The sequence below is a fragment of the Musca domestica genome, unplaced genomic scaffold (assembly GCF_030504385.1).
Source record: "Musca domestica strain aabys unplaced genomic scaffold, Musca_domestica.polishedcontigs.V.1.1 9, whole genome shotgun sequence".
NCBI lineage: Eukaryota > Metazoa > Arthropoda > Insecta > Diptera > Muscidae > Musca > Musca domestica.
This window is the reverse complement of record NW_026712435.1, coordinates 8,139,651-8,156,541: the sequence shown is the minus strand read 5'-3', so window position 1 is coordinate 8,156,541 and position 16,891 is coordinate 8,139,651. Positions and strand designations below refer to the sequence as shown.

General features: G+C 35.9%; 1 protein-coding gene across 6 annotated transcripts in view; it reads right to left on the bottom strand.

The window, feature by feature from the left end:
• Nucleotides 1-16,891, bottom strand: part of LOC101897511 (peptidoglycan-recognition protein LC) — a 40,451-nt gene that overhangs the window by 10,597 nt on the left and 12,963 nt on the right. For all 6 annotated transcript variants that reach the window (XM_059131855.1, XM_059131856.1, XM_059131858.1 and 3 more), the window contains exon 2: nucleotides 9,097-10,515. In XM_059131855.1, coding sequence (XP_058987838.1) covers nucleotides 9,097-10,426 — 1,330 coding nt within the window. In that variant the 5' untranslated portion in view covers nucleotides 10,427-10,515. The remainder of the gene's footprint in view (nucleotides 1-9,096; nucleotides 10,516-16,891) is intronic.

The window sequence follows — 16,891 nt, the reverse complement described above, 5'->3', positions numbered from 1 at the left end:
ACTTCGAGAAAATACAGAACAAAACGATTGCAAACGTTTAATATAGTTTATTTTCGTACACTGATTCGAACAAGGGCTTATCACTCGAAATATGAAGTTCTGCCTTTTGGCGCAGCTTTAAAGCTCAGCTAACGGCTTTTTATAGTCAAGAAAGCCCAACTTGTTTCAAACGACATGTCCTCATTAAAATAATGAGTTGGTGGTACGCTTCGTAGTTAGTATTCTTGCTGGGATGAGCATGGACAGCAGGGTTATAGGCAAAAAACAGTAAAGAAAGGTCAATATTCGGCCGGAGCCAATTGTATGATACGCTACACACTTCGTTTGTATTATGAATTTATGTGAAGTGGATTGTATCAACTCAGAATCTTTTTTGAATGCGTATTCTGACTTTAGAGCAGTTATAACTTGGAATAAGAGGGAACTAATATATGGGAGGTATATCCAACTCTGAATCGATTTCCACCAAATTTGACTGAACCGTTTTTTTACAGAATTTAACCCTCGTTTTTTCAGGCAAAAAATGGTAGTATGCGGCAAAATCCATCCAACTTGTAATGGAATTTATATTGCGGCTGTGAGGGACAAAAATAAAAAAATTGGATGAACATTATATTTGGGAGCAATTGCTTTATCTGAACCGATTTTCACCAAATTTGACATACTTGCTTAAATTTGGTCGCATGTATCAAATTCCATCCTATTTGGACTAATATGACACATCGAATATATATACAGGAACTATATCTGATTTTTTAATTGTGGAAAACACATGTCCGGAAGCACGCATTCCGAATTATTTTTACAATCTATTTTTATTTGATAAAAATACTAAAATGTCTCCACCATGTCTCCATATGGAGGGTACATAAAGTTTTTTATTTCGTTTGTAACACCTCACAATATACATTTTAGAACCAACAAAGTATATATATTTGGGTTGGGTCCTAAATGTATATTTTTAGGTGTTACAAATGGAATAAAAAACTTAATATTTGAGCGTCTTAGCAGCAATTTTAACCCCAATTTACTCTAAATTGGCAGTATGAGTTCCCATTGCATTGAACTGTCAACATAGGCCTGGCTGTTGGTATAATCTCCATACAACTGTACCTCCGGATATTCGATACTTCGATTATTTATAACACACTTTTCATGTTGCAAATTTAAAGTTTCAATGGATATGGAACGGAATAACGGAACCTACCTATATTCCTTATTTTGATGATTTTAGCTACATTATTCAATTGTTTCAAATTTTGTATTTGGAATTCCAAATGTTTACTACAGTCTGTGACAGAAAACTACCTTCGTATAGCCCTAATATGACGGTTATTCCCTATTCGGTATTTTGATGATTTTACCGAAACTATTCATCGGAACTGTTTCCAAATTGGTATTTGACGTTTCTAATGGGTATTAATACTTTTTCTACGAAGTAAAGTATACATTGTGAAGTCGAAATAGCAAATTTTAAATAATTGTGGTGTAAAATGAAGCGATATACAGAAAATACCTAATATCGTTAGGAGTTTTTTTTTAAATCAATGGAATCGGCAGAACCTTTAAATGGGGCTATATCAAACGTGGCCCTATATCAAACACTTTTCTACAGACTCCAGGTATTTTCATTAGCAAGTGTCGCCAAAACATTGAAAATTGGGAATTGGGACGTATCCCTACATGCCTCTCCGTTACACCTTGTATTTCTTTGGCAACTGCGTCCTAATTTTGTTGACAAACGCTGCAGAATTTTACGCTCGGCTTTAAATGATTATTTGGCTGAGCTACATACAGAATGACAAACTAAATATATCCTCCATAACATCATAAAGGGAATAAAACGAAAATGTTCCTATAAAACATTTTCTTTGTTGAAATAAAACAAAAGACAAGTGTTTTTCACTGGACGCCGAGAAATCCAAAACATTCACAAATGTCAACAATATATTCAATTTTCTATGATTTATGGGTGGAGTAGACAAACTTACGTTTCTCATGAATATTCGCCAAGTTCTCCAAACGGGTTAGACGATACTGTACTTGGGACAGTACACTATCGTGCCATTCATATTGTTTCAGTACTTGGTTCAGCAGCATTGATGCCGATTGGAGGGTATCACATCTACACACACACTTGTCGCACACCCATTTAATATTTTCGGAAGAAATAATGAGCGCTAATTGATCTTCATTTAAACCGACACAGAGACTGTGAAATTGTTTCGAACATTCTCCGCCGCAAATTATGTAGTGAGCTTGGCCAAGCGGGGTTTTACACTTTTCACAATTCTCCATGTTTTTGATGTTGTTTTTCGAATCGCTTTATTAACACGCATAAAGTTTTACATGGAAAATTTAAATCCGAATAAACGCATCCGGAATGTACAAGTTGGCCGATGCTACTGACTAGACTGGGACTGGCAATAATAGGTTGATAATTGAAGTCATTGCCATTCGGTTCTGGGGTGCTTTTTTGGATAATGATACATATTTATAAAAAAAAAACATTTAATTAATGCGAACGAATCGGAATATAGGGAATAGAAAAAAATCCCCGCGATCACCTCGCCATATGAATTGCAGAGGTAAATAATAAGCGATTAATTCCAGTTTGTTAGTAGTACGAACAAGTGGCTTCTGTCAATTATGGCAGACGTATTGAGACGCACAAGTAAATCAGACTAAAAGTCAAAAAATCACATCTAATGGAATGCTACGACGTATTCAAGGCATCGCATGTCAGCTAACTGTTTGAAGACCACGGAAAAATGTAAAACATCTTTAAATGCACTTTTATCCGATTCTTTTTATATTTTTACGACTTAATTGCGCCAAAATATGAAAATACATTCTATATCTTTTATAGAAATTCCGAGAAGCACAAGATAATTCAGAAAAGTACGAATGTGATTCATCTAAGTAATAAACCCTCAGGCGTATTTATTTCTTCAAATAAAGATTTCTGGGGAATGTACAAGTTTTTTAAAATCTTAACATTTAGAATATGATGATAGTGAGGTTGTGGGGTTGGCAAACATTGTTATCCCAGTATCGCACACAATCTATTTGGGATCCACAAAGATTGGAGAAATTATAAACTAATTTCACATTTAATACGACTTATAACTTTTAAAAACGTTACGAACATAACCTGACGTTTCAAATCAAACTTCCCTAAATAACATTTTGTAACAACACCATTCCTTTATCGTATATGACACTCTTATGGACAAACTCTTGTCGAAGGAGTAGCTAAAGTATAATTTTCTTCTCTTCTAAAAACTCCAGTCCCATTGTGCCGCACACAATGCTTTCAGCCCCTGATTTAGCGGTGCCAAAGTCAACAGATTAAAAAGCAAATTAAAAAATCGCTTTATCCACAACCATCGCGGTATTGAAAATTTGTTCAATATTACATAATTATTTAATTCTACTCTGTTCTATATGCATTCAACATTTTATATACGATTATTTTGTGGTTTTTAAATACACATAAAATTAATTCAAGTATTAAACCAGTAAAGAAGGTCCTAAAGTCGGGCGGGGCCGATTTTATGATACCCTACACTACTTTGCTAATTTAGTTGAGCTCCACATAACAATTAAAAGTTTTTATGGGAGAATTCAATTCAAAAAAATTCAAATTTGTCATACTACCTTCTAGACTCAATTCGGTCGTATGTGCGAAATTCCATCCCATTTGGGCAAATATTAGACGTTTGGTGCACAATAAAAGGTAAATCGGACGAAGTTATATATGGGAGCTATATCCAAATCTGAACCGATCTCAATAAAATTTAGCAAATGTATTTCTGAGATGTATTTGATATATTTCCCCAAATATTGTTGTTACAGAGTGCATATCACGGCTGCGGAGGACAAAAATAACAAATCGGATGAACAATATATATGGGAGCTATAGCTATATCTGAACCGATTTCGATAAAATTTGGCATACTTATTTTCAGGCCTAATCTGGTTGTATGTGCAAAATTCCATTCCATTCGGCCTGATATTACACGTTTGGTGCGCAACAAAAGGCAAATCGGACGAAGATATATATGGGAGCTATATCTAAATTTAAGCCGATTATCTCCAATTTCAATAAGGTTCGTCCTTGTGCCAAACAAATGATTTGTGCATCTGGATAGGACAATAAATGCGAACTGTACTTTGTTTACAAAAATACATGGACAGAGGGACGGACGGACATGCATAAGTCGACTCAGAATGTGATTCTATGCAGATCATCAAAAGGAACTATGGGTCTATCTCGTTTCCTTCTGCTTGTTACAAACAAATGCACAAAGACATAATACCCTGACCACCTTGTGGTGTAGGGTATAAAAAACGCATTTATTGTATACAATACTAGCAAGTGCCCTCTACTCCGCATGCGGAATAAGGAATTAAGTTATAAATTGAATGAATAATTTCCACCTCCCAATCAACCCTAATGTTAAAGTTGAGACTTCAAGCACTATCCCACATATAACAAAATCACCTCCTTATATCAACACTATTTTTCAAATTTGATTTTCATATCAAATTTCAGGGTTCAATGGTACCAAATGTATTGTACATTAGTTCTTCTGGTACGCATGTTTTTAAAATTTCGAAAAATACTTTAGTTTGTTTATCCTACGCAACATCAAGAATTCTCACTCCAACTTTCTTGCTCTATTTCTTCACCATGTACCAATGTTATAACTATTTAATAGCTTCCGTACTTTATCAAACAATTCGCACAAAAGGTGATCCTAATTCCAATTTTAGACTTCCAACTAAATTCCTTAGCCAAATACAAAATTTAGTACCACTTTTTAGTACGTAATTCCAAAACCACTTCATATCTCAAACTTACACCCCAACATCGATCACAATTAAAATTTCATTGCCATTAATACCTTTCATACACCTACGGTACATATTTCCAATGCCAGCTCCATATCTCAACACTATACACTAATTCTGACCCAAACGCCAAAAAGAATCTAACTAAACTAAATTTTGTACCCTTCTTACCTTTTGTACTCTTGTAGTACTTATTTCAAAAAATAATTCCAAATTTCAAAACTCCAGGTTCACAGGTTCACCTAAATCCAATTTATAACAAATTTAGTATCAAATTTAGTATCAACTCAACCCTAAAAAAAGTAATCTTATTTCCAAATTTCGAGATTCCAGCCCTTTCGGTTCACACACACCCAAATTGTACGAAATTTAGTACATATAAGCATGAGTTTATACCTCTGTATCTCAATCATACCATCCACAGAAATATTATTCTAAATTTTCAGCTCTACACAATTTCAACTTGTACCAAATTTAGTTCCATTTAATATACATAAGTACACATTTCAATAACAACCTGCATCATACAATCCCATAAAAATCTTACTACCCATTTTCAAGATTCCAGCCATATCGGTTCACCCAAATCCAAATTTAGTAGTATATAGTGCACTATAGTACTATATAGTACTAATTTTGAAAAATTATCTACATTTCTCAGTCCTAGAATGCCATAGAAATCCTATTTCCAATTGTGCCAAGTTTGATACCATTTCGTACACATAAGTACAAATTTCCAAAACCAAAAAGTAATCTTATTTCAAATTTAAGAATTCCGACTTTATCGGTTCACCGAAATCCAAATTGTACCAAATTTAGTGCCGTTCCTGCATATAAGTACAAATTTTGGAAATTAAGTACATACCCCAACCCTACAGGCCAGTAATGTTAATATCAAATTTAAGGACTTTGGCTCCACCCCTTCTTCCTAATTGCAATTGTACCAAATTTAGTACCGTTTAGTACATTTCGTATTAATGAGTACACACTCCCAAAACTACCTCACTACATCGACCCCAATCCTCAACCTCCATTTCCATTCCAAATTTCAAGTTTTTAGCTCTAACCGTTCACATAATACGAAATCGTACCAAATGTAGTACTTTTCGTACACTTGTAGTGCGAATTTCCAAAATCCATTTGGTACATCCATCACTAACTCCATCACTCCAGCGACCCTTATTCCAAATTAAAGAGTTTTAGCTATACTGGTTCGTCAAATACAAAGGGTATCATATACAGTATCTTTTAGTACTTTTCGTAACATTCTAGTACTAATTTCCAAAAACCCTGCCTTATCTCACCCCTTCGGACCAAGAGCTCAAAATTTCAGGATTTTAGCTTTAGCCGTTTCGTCTGGGCGTTGATGAATCATTAAGTCAGTCAGTCAGTCAGTCAATTACTTTACTCTTTTATTAATATAGATTTTTTGCTTTTCCTTCAGGAGCGTAAACAAAGAGATTGCAGGGTGTACCCTCACGTGAACATCCCTTTTACAGCTGAGCATGAAGAAACCAGGAACATGCTAAATTTACTCCTCACACACGAAAAACTTGACCTTGGGATTTATTGCATGCCAAGCGAAAAGGAAACTGCAATTTTTAAGTTGGACGGCATTTTTGTTGCTTTTAGAGAGATTCGATGTAGCAATACAATTGAACCTACATACTTCCTCGTAATAATTGTAGACTCAATTAAATTGTTGTGTAGTTTTTTACTGTTAGCCTGGTAACATGGCAAAAGCTTGGTGAGCCAATGTTCCATGATAAATGTAATATCCGAATCGAATGTAGAAATTAACAACATTTATTTTTAGACCAAATTCCATCAAATTCACATTCCAAACTTCATTGAAATTTTACATAAACAAGGAGTTTGATGCATAAAATACGCGAAATCGGCCGAAAATATACATAGGAGACATATCCAAATCTAGACCGATTTCAATTTGGAATAAATTCTTTTAGTAGCATATGGATTCATTGTATCCGGTCAAAAGGGTCCACAGAAACTTTACACAAGATTTTAGTGGCATAAGGTATGACATGGTTGGGCCTATCCGACTAAAGGGTGAGATAAAAAAACTGCAACAAAATCAAACGCCGTAATTTTATTTTTTTTTTCAAATGTTATTGAATGAAAGCAAATGTCGGAAACATCAAATTTTAGAATCTATATACATAAAAATCAATTGTTGTTCGTTGGCAATGGAATGCATAATTTTTTGTACAAACGTTCATCATAAACCGAGTTAGGTTTTTAAAGAAAAAAATATTGACCGCGCCTACTTTTACGCCCACAATCTTGATTTATCTCAAATCTTTATATTCGCCAGATAATGAAGATATCGGTTTGAAAATTATTGCACGAGATACTGTTGACTTTCCCTCCAACCCTAGGGATTTATTTGGGGGCTGAGGAACTGACCACGCATACTTCTAATCCATCTATATATGTAAATCAAATAAAGTTGTGTTAATTGCTACGCTTATAGCTCAAGAACCGCTGATCACACAAAATCGGAATTGTCTCTTGGAAGAAATAGATAAAATCCAAAAAATCGCGTAACAATGTGAAATTTGAAAATTTCATTTGAGGTAATGTAATGTTTTATTTTGCACGATTTTTTCCATTGTAACTTACTATTTTGGAATGTACATTTGTGTTTTTTTTTTTTTTTTTGAATTCTAATATGATGTGTCTTTTTGCGTAGTATAAAGTGACGACAATTATGGAGTGGCGGACCTAAATAGATGATGTCAAAATAATTTAACGTGGTCAAACCAAAGTTCAAAGATTATTACTTTTTTCAAAATTGCTAAAAAATCAAAAAAAAAGAGCCTATTGCATTGCAAAAACTCTAAAATCGGAAAAAAATAGAGAACATTTTTTGAATGGAATCAAATTTCAAAATAATAGTAAGGACCAAACTTCGTAAGGACCTTTAAACATTCGCTGTAAAAAACCTGCGAACAAGTTGAAGATTTTTTTTCAATTTGTTTATTAGTTACTATGCTTATAACTCAAGAACGTTCTGACGGATTTTCACAATTCATACAACTTTGGAATGGAATCTTGGGAAAAAATTGCGTAAAATATGCCAATAAAAATATAAAAGAAAAAATCCTTTTGGCGTGAAATTTTTTCAATTTAAAAACTATATAGAAGTGTACATTTTTTATTGTTTTGAATTCTGAATGAATAATATCAAAAATTAAATAGTACGCAATACGATGTTAAATAGCGATCTTTCATGTCTGAAATTGGAATTTAGCTTTCAACTCCAGGATCTACATTGAGCTCGAAGAGCAAAACGTTATGGGGCTCATTTCAAAACGGGGACCTACCTACTTCTGTCACATGACAATAATCCCTCCAATGAGAACTCAATATGCAAAATTCATTGGGACTGAGATCAGTGTAATACCGAATAAAAAGGGCGCAAAAAAGAAGAGGGAAAAGGATTTATATTCTTTCAGAAATTCTTCCTAAACTTTCACGATACCTTAAATCGCTTTTGCAGTTCATGATATTGGTCATAACACCCGGATAAGGATACAATCCGATTTCAAGTATATCATACATTTCAAACATATTTTCATACTAATTTCGGCAATTTGGGAAGAAACCATCCTTGCAAAAAATGATCACGTTTTGTATAACAATCATATGATTTAAGGAACCGGACATTTGTTTAATCGACTATGATAAAAGATATGGACATTATGGGGTCTCCAACGCGCAATTTCAATGACAAGCAAGTAAAAAAATAAGTTCGGCCGGGCAGAACTATTAACTATTAGGTTAACTTAGTTAAAGTTAACTTACCAAAAAACCATAAAGTGAATGAGGCCGTTATATGGGACTATACCAAAACGGAAACCTCTGTTGACCATTTTATACTTCAAGCATTGCCATCTATCAAACCTTCTAAGATACCAAATTTGAAACAATTATGTGGGTAAATGTGACGAGCTACTGTTGTAAACAATCGAATGGAAATTGTTAGAACGTCTACAAGAGGCTTGTTAACATTGTGTGAAAACACCTAACCTCGATTGGACAAGGAACTATTTGCTATCTAGAGTACCACTTCAATATTACATTGGCGAGGTATTTGCATTGGAAATGACTTTGAGAATTCTCACTTGACGTCAAGTCGTTAAAATTGTCATTTGTTTTATTTTTTTTTTTAACTTGGGTCCCCAAAGGTTTAATTAACTTTCTATCGGAACTTACCATTTTTTCGACTATCACCGTTGTCATCGACAAAGACGACATTATCGTTGCCATTGCTTTCGTTCCATTTGTTGCGACTGTCGATTAGGAACTGCTGTATGGTCACCGGACCCTCGTAGAAGTGCTTGTCGCCAATGGTGACATCGGTGGAGCTGCTAATGGCAACCTGCGGCCGAATAGAGGAACTCGCTGCCACTTGCCTATGGGGATGTAGCACCGCCACATTGTCACACATATTCTTGATGATGTCCAGCGGTGATGCTGGCGACGGTCCCATGCCGTTGGGAGTTATTTTCTGGTCCACCACCTTGAGGCCGTCGTTGATGACCGGAATATCAGGATGTTTCGGCGGGTATGTCACTTGAGTGCCCAACTTTTTTATCACATAGTTTTTGTGTTCACCTTCGAGATTGCCATTCTCATCGGAATCACTGTCACTGGAATCAATGACACTGGAGTCGATGCTTCGCATCGAAACCACCGGCGATCCGTTGTGGTGGTAATGGTGGTTATGAAAGGGCGGGTTTTCCGACACATCCGAATCCGATGAGGACACAACGGACGACGTTGACGGCGAGGGGACACGAGGTGGGACACTAAATAGTGTCGCCTTGCCTATAGCTCTCGCTCCCTTGTCTGCGGTCACGTCTGACGCCTCTGTTCCGTTCGTGGAAGCGGGGGCATTGCTATTTATCACATTTTCGATTTTAATGGCATTTGGATTGCTGGGCGACAAAGCACCACCACAACTGTTGTCGTTGCTACTGTTTATTCTTAACTGCTCTCCACTTCGAGACTCATTGTCGAAAGTGTTAGTACCACCCCTCCTCCCCTCAGCGTCTGCGCCAGCAATGTTCCAACTTTGCCCAATGTTTTTGTTGTTGGTATTTTTTGTGTTATCACTGGGTGCAAAACTGGGTGAATTGTTGTTGTTATAGTTTTGTTGAGACTGTTTTCGGTATGGAGTGTATGTTATTGCCGTCGATGTTGTTGACGCTGCGTTCGAGCTAGAGATGGCTGTTGGCATTTGTTTTGATAGCTGCTGTGAGTTGGGCAGGGGCGATGGTGGAGATGTGGTTTCATTATCGCTTATATTTACACCAGAGTCTGTGGAAGACGTAGAAGATCCGCCGAACTTTTCCGTGTCTGTTGCCTGCAGCAGGGTTTTTATCTCATGGTCACATCCGTTCGATGCCAGTGATATGGTCCTATCAGAGTTCTTGGTAAAGTCAACATCTGAAATTTGGTGGGTATTTTGTTGTGGTGGTTGTTGTTGTTGTTGATGCTGCTCTTGCTGTTGATGTTTCTGTTTGAGTTGATTAAAATGCATTTTCTACTGCGCGAAACTCTCGTTTTACACAAAAGGCCTGTTGGATGTCGTCTCCGCCTATCATCATAATATCATTGTGAGTAAACGATCTGCAAATAGAAATAAAAATGGAATTCTTAGTAAATTCAATGTGGTATGAGCAGTATTTGTCAAGAAGATGAAAGTCAATTTTTCTCCAAATGTAAAAAAAATGTAAAAAAAAACTACTAGCAGCCCGCAGTCTCTAATATTTACGTTTGACAATTTTTTTCAAAAAATCCATAAGATAACCATAATCTGATTTTAAGGTTGTCCAGATGGCCGCACAAGTAGTGAACAGAAGAATGCGTAAACAATTTTTCATGTCTGTCAAGATAAATTTAAATTTAACCAGTAAAGAAAGACTTAAAGTCGGGCGGGCCGACTTTATAATACCCTACACCACTTTGCTAATTTAGTAGAGCTCAGCATAACAATTAAAAGTTTTTATGGGAGAATTCGATCATACACGCTATGATTATAATTATAATTTAAAGTTCAAAGGACTAAATATGCCGAAACATTTGTATCTTCTAAATATTGCCCATTTGGTGCACAATTAATTTGAAATCGGATAAAGATATATATGGGAGCTATATCCAAATCGGAACCGACCTCGATAAAATTTGACAAAGATATTTCTGAGCTCTATTTGATACATTTCCCTGAATATCGTTGTTACGGAGTGCATATTATCAGATGAACAGTATATATGGGACCTATAGCTATATCTGAACCGATCTTTACCAAATTTGACATACTAGACACAATTCGGTCGTAAGTGCCAAAATCCATTCCATTTGGACAAATATTAGACGTTTGGTGCACAATAAAAGGTAAATCGGACGAAGGTTTATTGGGAGCTATATCCAAATCTGAACCGATCTCGATAAAATTTAGCAAATGTATTTCTGAGATGTATTTAATATATTTCCCCAAATATTGTTGTTACAGAGTGCATATTACGGCTGCGGAGGACAAAAGTAACAAATCGGATGAACAATATATATGGGAGCTATAGCTATATCTGAACCGATTTCGATCAATTTTGACATACCTTTTTTCAGGCCTAATTTGGTTGTATGTGCAAAATTCCATACTATTCGGGCTGATATTTCACGTTTGGTGCACAATAAAAGGCAAATCGGACGAAGATATATATGGGATCTATATCTAAATTTTTACCGATTATCTCCAATTTCAATAGGGTTTGTCCTTGGGCCAAACAAATATTGTTTGGAAAATTTTATCGCAATCGGATAATAAATGCGACCTGCGACCTACGGACGGACGGACTGACATGCATAAATCAACTCAGAAAGTGATTCTATGTAGATCCTCAAAAGTAACTATGGCTCTATCTCGCTTCCTTCGCCATGTTACAAACAAATGCACAAAGACATAATACCCTTACCACTATGGGGTGTAGGGTATAATTAGCAAAGGCACAAACCAAGATGATTTTTTCTCCGGTTTAGAAAGGTTTAATAGAGAGTGAGAGAGAGGTAGGAAACCAGACAAAAATTAAAGATATTTTAATTTATTTTAGTTTTTATCAAATTTCAAATGTACAAAGAACTCGCTAAATAAAAACGATTTTGTTAACAATTATAAAATTTGGAACCCTTAACTGTACATTTAAACCCAGAATATAGAATTTAAAAATGAAGCGGTGTAGAGGCTGGGCACAAATGAAAGGGTACTCTTCGAATATATAGACTTTATAGCAAAAAAATTCCATTGAACAGAAGCGGTGTTGAGCACAAATGAAAGGTCTCAAGGAGTACTTTTCATACTTAGGAATTTTTCGAATTTTCTGACATCTATTTTTTTAGGATGGATTTTAGCCCATATAAACAAATTCAGGCTAGGAACAAGTGTGTCAAATTTGGTGGAAATCGGTTTAGAAATAGTTAAAGCTCCCATATATATTCTTCATCCGATTTGTTAAAATTCTCTTCCACTGCCGTAGTAAGCACTCCGTAACAACGATATACAAGTAAATATATATTAAATACAGCTCAGCAATACTTTGGCCAAATTTTATCGGTATCGGTTCAGATTTGGATATGACTCTCATATACAGGGTGAGATAATAAAACTGCAGGAAAGTCAAACGCCCTAATTTTTATTATTTATTTTACTCCCGGCTTGCGCTTGCTTGAGGTGATCGGCACATTGGTATTTTTAGTGCCAACCTTGCTTACATCCTCCAGAATATTTTTGCGATAATATTCGGCATTTATTCTGATGCCACGGTCGATTAATACGAGCGGAGAGCGACCATCGGCTCTTACCATCCCCACACCATCACCATGGCCGGCGCTTGAGTTCTGGTGGCCAACCTAAGAAGCTCATTTTCAGCTGACCTCTTTGGCAAGAAAACACGATCATTTTGTTCGTTTAAAAACTGCTGAACAACGAATATTTTCTCATCGGAGAAAACCAAATTCGGCAGTTCACCACTTTCGGCCGAGCGAAGCAACTCTTTAGTTCTTTTGAGTCTATTTTCTTTCTGTTGCGATGTAAGTTTTGCACTTTTTGGAAACTCAATGGCTCATTCTTCAATATTTTCCGAATGGAATATTGCGATTTGTTCAGCTCTCGATCCATTTTTCGGCCATTGCGACGCGGGTTTCGATCAAGTCACTTCTTTACTTTTCCAACAATTTCTGCTGATGTTGCTGTTTTCTTTCGTCCACTTCCTTGACGTGGTACGAGACACAAAAGATTTATTCACATTTAAATATATATTAAATGTATATCTCTACTCGATTTCAAGTTTATTCTGCACCAAATGTTTAATATAAGCCCGAATTGAATGGATTTTGGCACATAGGCACGAATTTAGCCTGAAAGAAAGTGAGTCAAATTTGGTGAAAATCGGCTAAGATATTATCTTAAATAGGATGGATTTTGAAGAATATCGGTTCAGACACAAATGCCTCCGTCAAATTTGGAAGAATGCAATAGAAAACCGTCATCTATTAGTCCCTTTCCGCTTTAAACGATCTTATGTAATTGATGTGTTTTAATTCTCATAAATTCCCCACAAAAACGTTTATTTATTGTAAAGTGAAATCGGTTGGTAAAAGGTCTTAAGAATTTCGTTAATTCAATGGTACGGGTGTCCGGCCAAAGTGGTTGTCAAAGTATTAAATACCAAATAAAATAAGATCTGCTAAAAAATGTGGCTAAAATCACGAAAATACCAAATTTTAGATGGTGTCGCCTCATCAAAATATGGAATATTGGGATATACGAAGACGTGGATTTGTATGGGCAAATTTCTGTAATAGGAAGCAGTACCCACTGCAATTTAAAAATTCCTAATTTTAAATAATTCTGGTGAAAGTGTGGCTAAAATTCTCCACCATATTATGGAGGGTATATTAACATTGAAATTCCTTTTATAACTACTCGAAATACTCATACATACTCATGTATATGTATTCTTGATTATCGTAAACATCTAATTCTTCTCTGACAGATAGTTACACGTTTTCCTATAGGATGTCACACCTGACATTTTGAATTTTTAAAATTGTGGCGGCATTTTTCAACGTGTCCTTTTTTACATTTTCCAAGTTCCTTCCAAATGGTGAAAGCTATTTACATTTCGGTATATTCTTCTTCTAAAAGCAAGGGATTTTAGAAGGATCGGTGGCTCTTTTTGAAACCATGGTATTCCCTGCCTTACTGCCTTGTAAACATTGTGATATTTCTCCTTTAATAAACAAACCTTGTTTTCATAAGTACATATATGTGTTTGCGTTCTGGTAATCTGGTTCCAGCTCCAGGTTCAGAAATTCGGCTACTTTAACGGGCTGTAGCCAGAGATCTTCTGGAGTGAGTTGGATAGGTTTGGCTGTGCAATTAAAGAGGTGTAGCGTATTGTGCGGGCCTGTATCGCACGCCGGGCAGGCGTCACGCACATCTTCATCAATTCGTGCCCAATACGAATGGAGACGACTACGCCATCCTGAACGTAATTGCGCCAAAACTACCCTGGTTTGTCTAGGCAACTGACGTTCTTCAGCTGCAATGGATGGGGGGTGGACTCCGAGGACGGCATTAACTTTAAAACTGCTAATAGCATCCGCGACTGCATCGGTGTGAATGCCACTCAGACCTGCCTAATAGGCTTCTTGATCTAGAGGTTCTCTCTTATAGCGCTGGAAAAAAAATCCCACGGCAGCGGGTTCTACGATACCGGATTGACCCGAAACAACAAGATCCCAGTTTCGGCCAGCGGCTGCCAACCCAGTATATACATGTACAAAAAAAATGGTATTAAGTCTGACTATTTTTAATAGCAAAAAAATAATAGTCAAATGTTAAGTAAGCCATTGTAGTTTTACTACCATTGTCTGGCGTTGTTATTGCCCTGATTATTTCTGGCCATTGCATGATCTCTTCCCCGTAAACGAAATCTTATGGGATGATACTTATATTATAGACATCATATGACATATCATTGAAGAAGTCTTCTATGTTTTATACATTTTATTTATTATAAATGCATAGGTAGGAGGTATTTGTATAAAAACAAATAAGGTCGAATACGACGGAATTTGCCTCTTGAATCAAAACTTACGGACTGCAGACTAAACAAGAAAACAAACAAAAATACAACAAAGAACTTATTGCGGGCTACAACTCCGTGTTGATGTTAAAAATAACAAACATTTCCCAACTCATTGCCAGTGCATTGCCTTTTGTTGTGTCGTTTTGGACCGAATTCTGGGAAATGATAAGAAAAGCGAACGGCACAATGACAGTGATTGTTAATGCGATTAAATGGAGAAATGTCACAATGGACAATACAATTCAGAATTCTTACAAAATGGGCTTGCAGAATTTAACACCCTGTAAATGCTACAATAAAACGGTGTTACATAGCTACCAGCTGATTGTTATTTTATCTGAGTGTTCCTGACTTCTGCTGCATTTGAGATTTTGTATTTATTGCAGAACACACATAGAAGAAAATCCAGGCATTATCGAAATGGTTGCATGTGCGTATGATTTTATTCACCACAAAAGTTAGATAAGTGTTGCCCGAATACTCATTGCATACGGAAAAATTAAATTGAAAATGTTCAACTTTGACTGTGCGCCTAATGGTTGCTGGAATTGAAGCATTCAAATTAGATAACTCCTCAACCTAATACCTGAAGTACAAATTTGACGCTTTTCTCAACAATAGTGGAGCACATTTTTAAATTACATTTATAATTTGGAATAAAAGGGAACTAATGTATGGGAGGTATGTACAACCAACTCCATCAATTTTAATGGAGGTATTAGTCTCGTACCAAATAACATTACTATAGAGTACATGATATGACTTCGAGAAGGATTCTATTAAAAAAATATATATCGGATTAGTTTCACCAAAAGGAAAAATTAGGTTGAATGTGCAAAATTCCATCAAATTCGGGCTGCTATTACATATTTGGATCACAATAACCGTAAAATCGGATTAAGACATATATGGGTACTAGAATCGGGATGGAAGAACCGATCTGTATAAAATTTGGTTGAGGTATTTCGGAGCTGTATGAGATGTCTGAAACCAAATATCATTGTTTTGGAGTGCATATTGCAAATGTGAAGGCTTTAAACACCAAATCAGACCAAATCAAACCGATTTAAACTAAATTTAAAGTAATATCTCCTAGGCTGAATTCGGTCGGATGTGATAGAATACACTTATGGCGCACAAAAAATTGAAATCGGGAGGTACCGTTATATAGGGGCTATACGAAGACGTGGACCTGCACACACAATTTTCTGTCTTAGGCTGTAGTATCCACTTCGAACTTCAAATACCGAATTTGAAACCATTCCGGTGGATAATGTCGCTAAAATCATCAAAATACCGAATATCGGGAGGTACCGCTATATGGCGGCTATACCAAAACGTGGACCTACATGGCCCGGTTTCAATACCAAAAGTCCTGCAGACATAATATATTTGAGTACAATATTATTATCTAGGCAAACGGACAATCGACATAGAATTTTATGCCGATCCAGAATATATAAACTTTTTGGGGTCTAAAATGTATATTTCGAGGTGTTACAAACGAAATGACAAACTTAATATGCCCTCCATACTATGGTATGAAAAAGTATGGAGTATATGTGTGCGTTCACTGTCAGTTCTTAATTATGTGCTTATCAATTGAATTGACATCCAGGTGACCCTGTGTAATTGCACAAATTACAAAATTTGCTAATTATTTTAAACGACATGACTACAGGTCTTCACATATTATGATATGGCGGCAAAAAGACAGGCGGGAGAGGTGTGTGACTGATATATCTCGTTTCATATCTTCTCTGGTTGTTTGTTCTCTTCTGGCAAAGATGTAAACAAAGAAATTGATTGCTTTGTTTCGTAGTTGGCGTAGTGTTGATAACATAATTTCAGAAAATAAA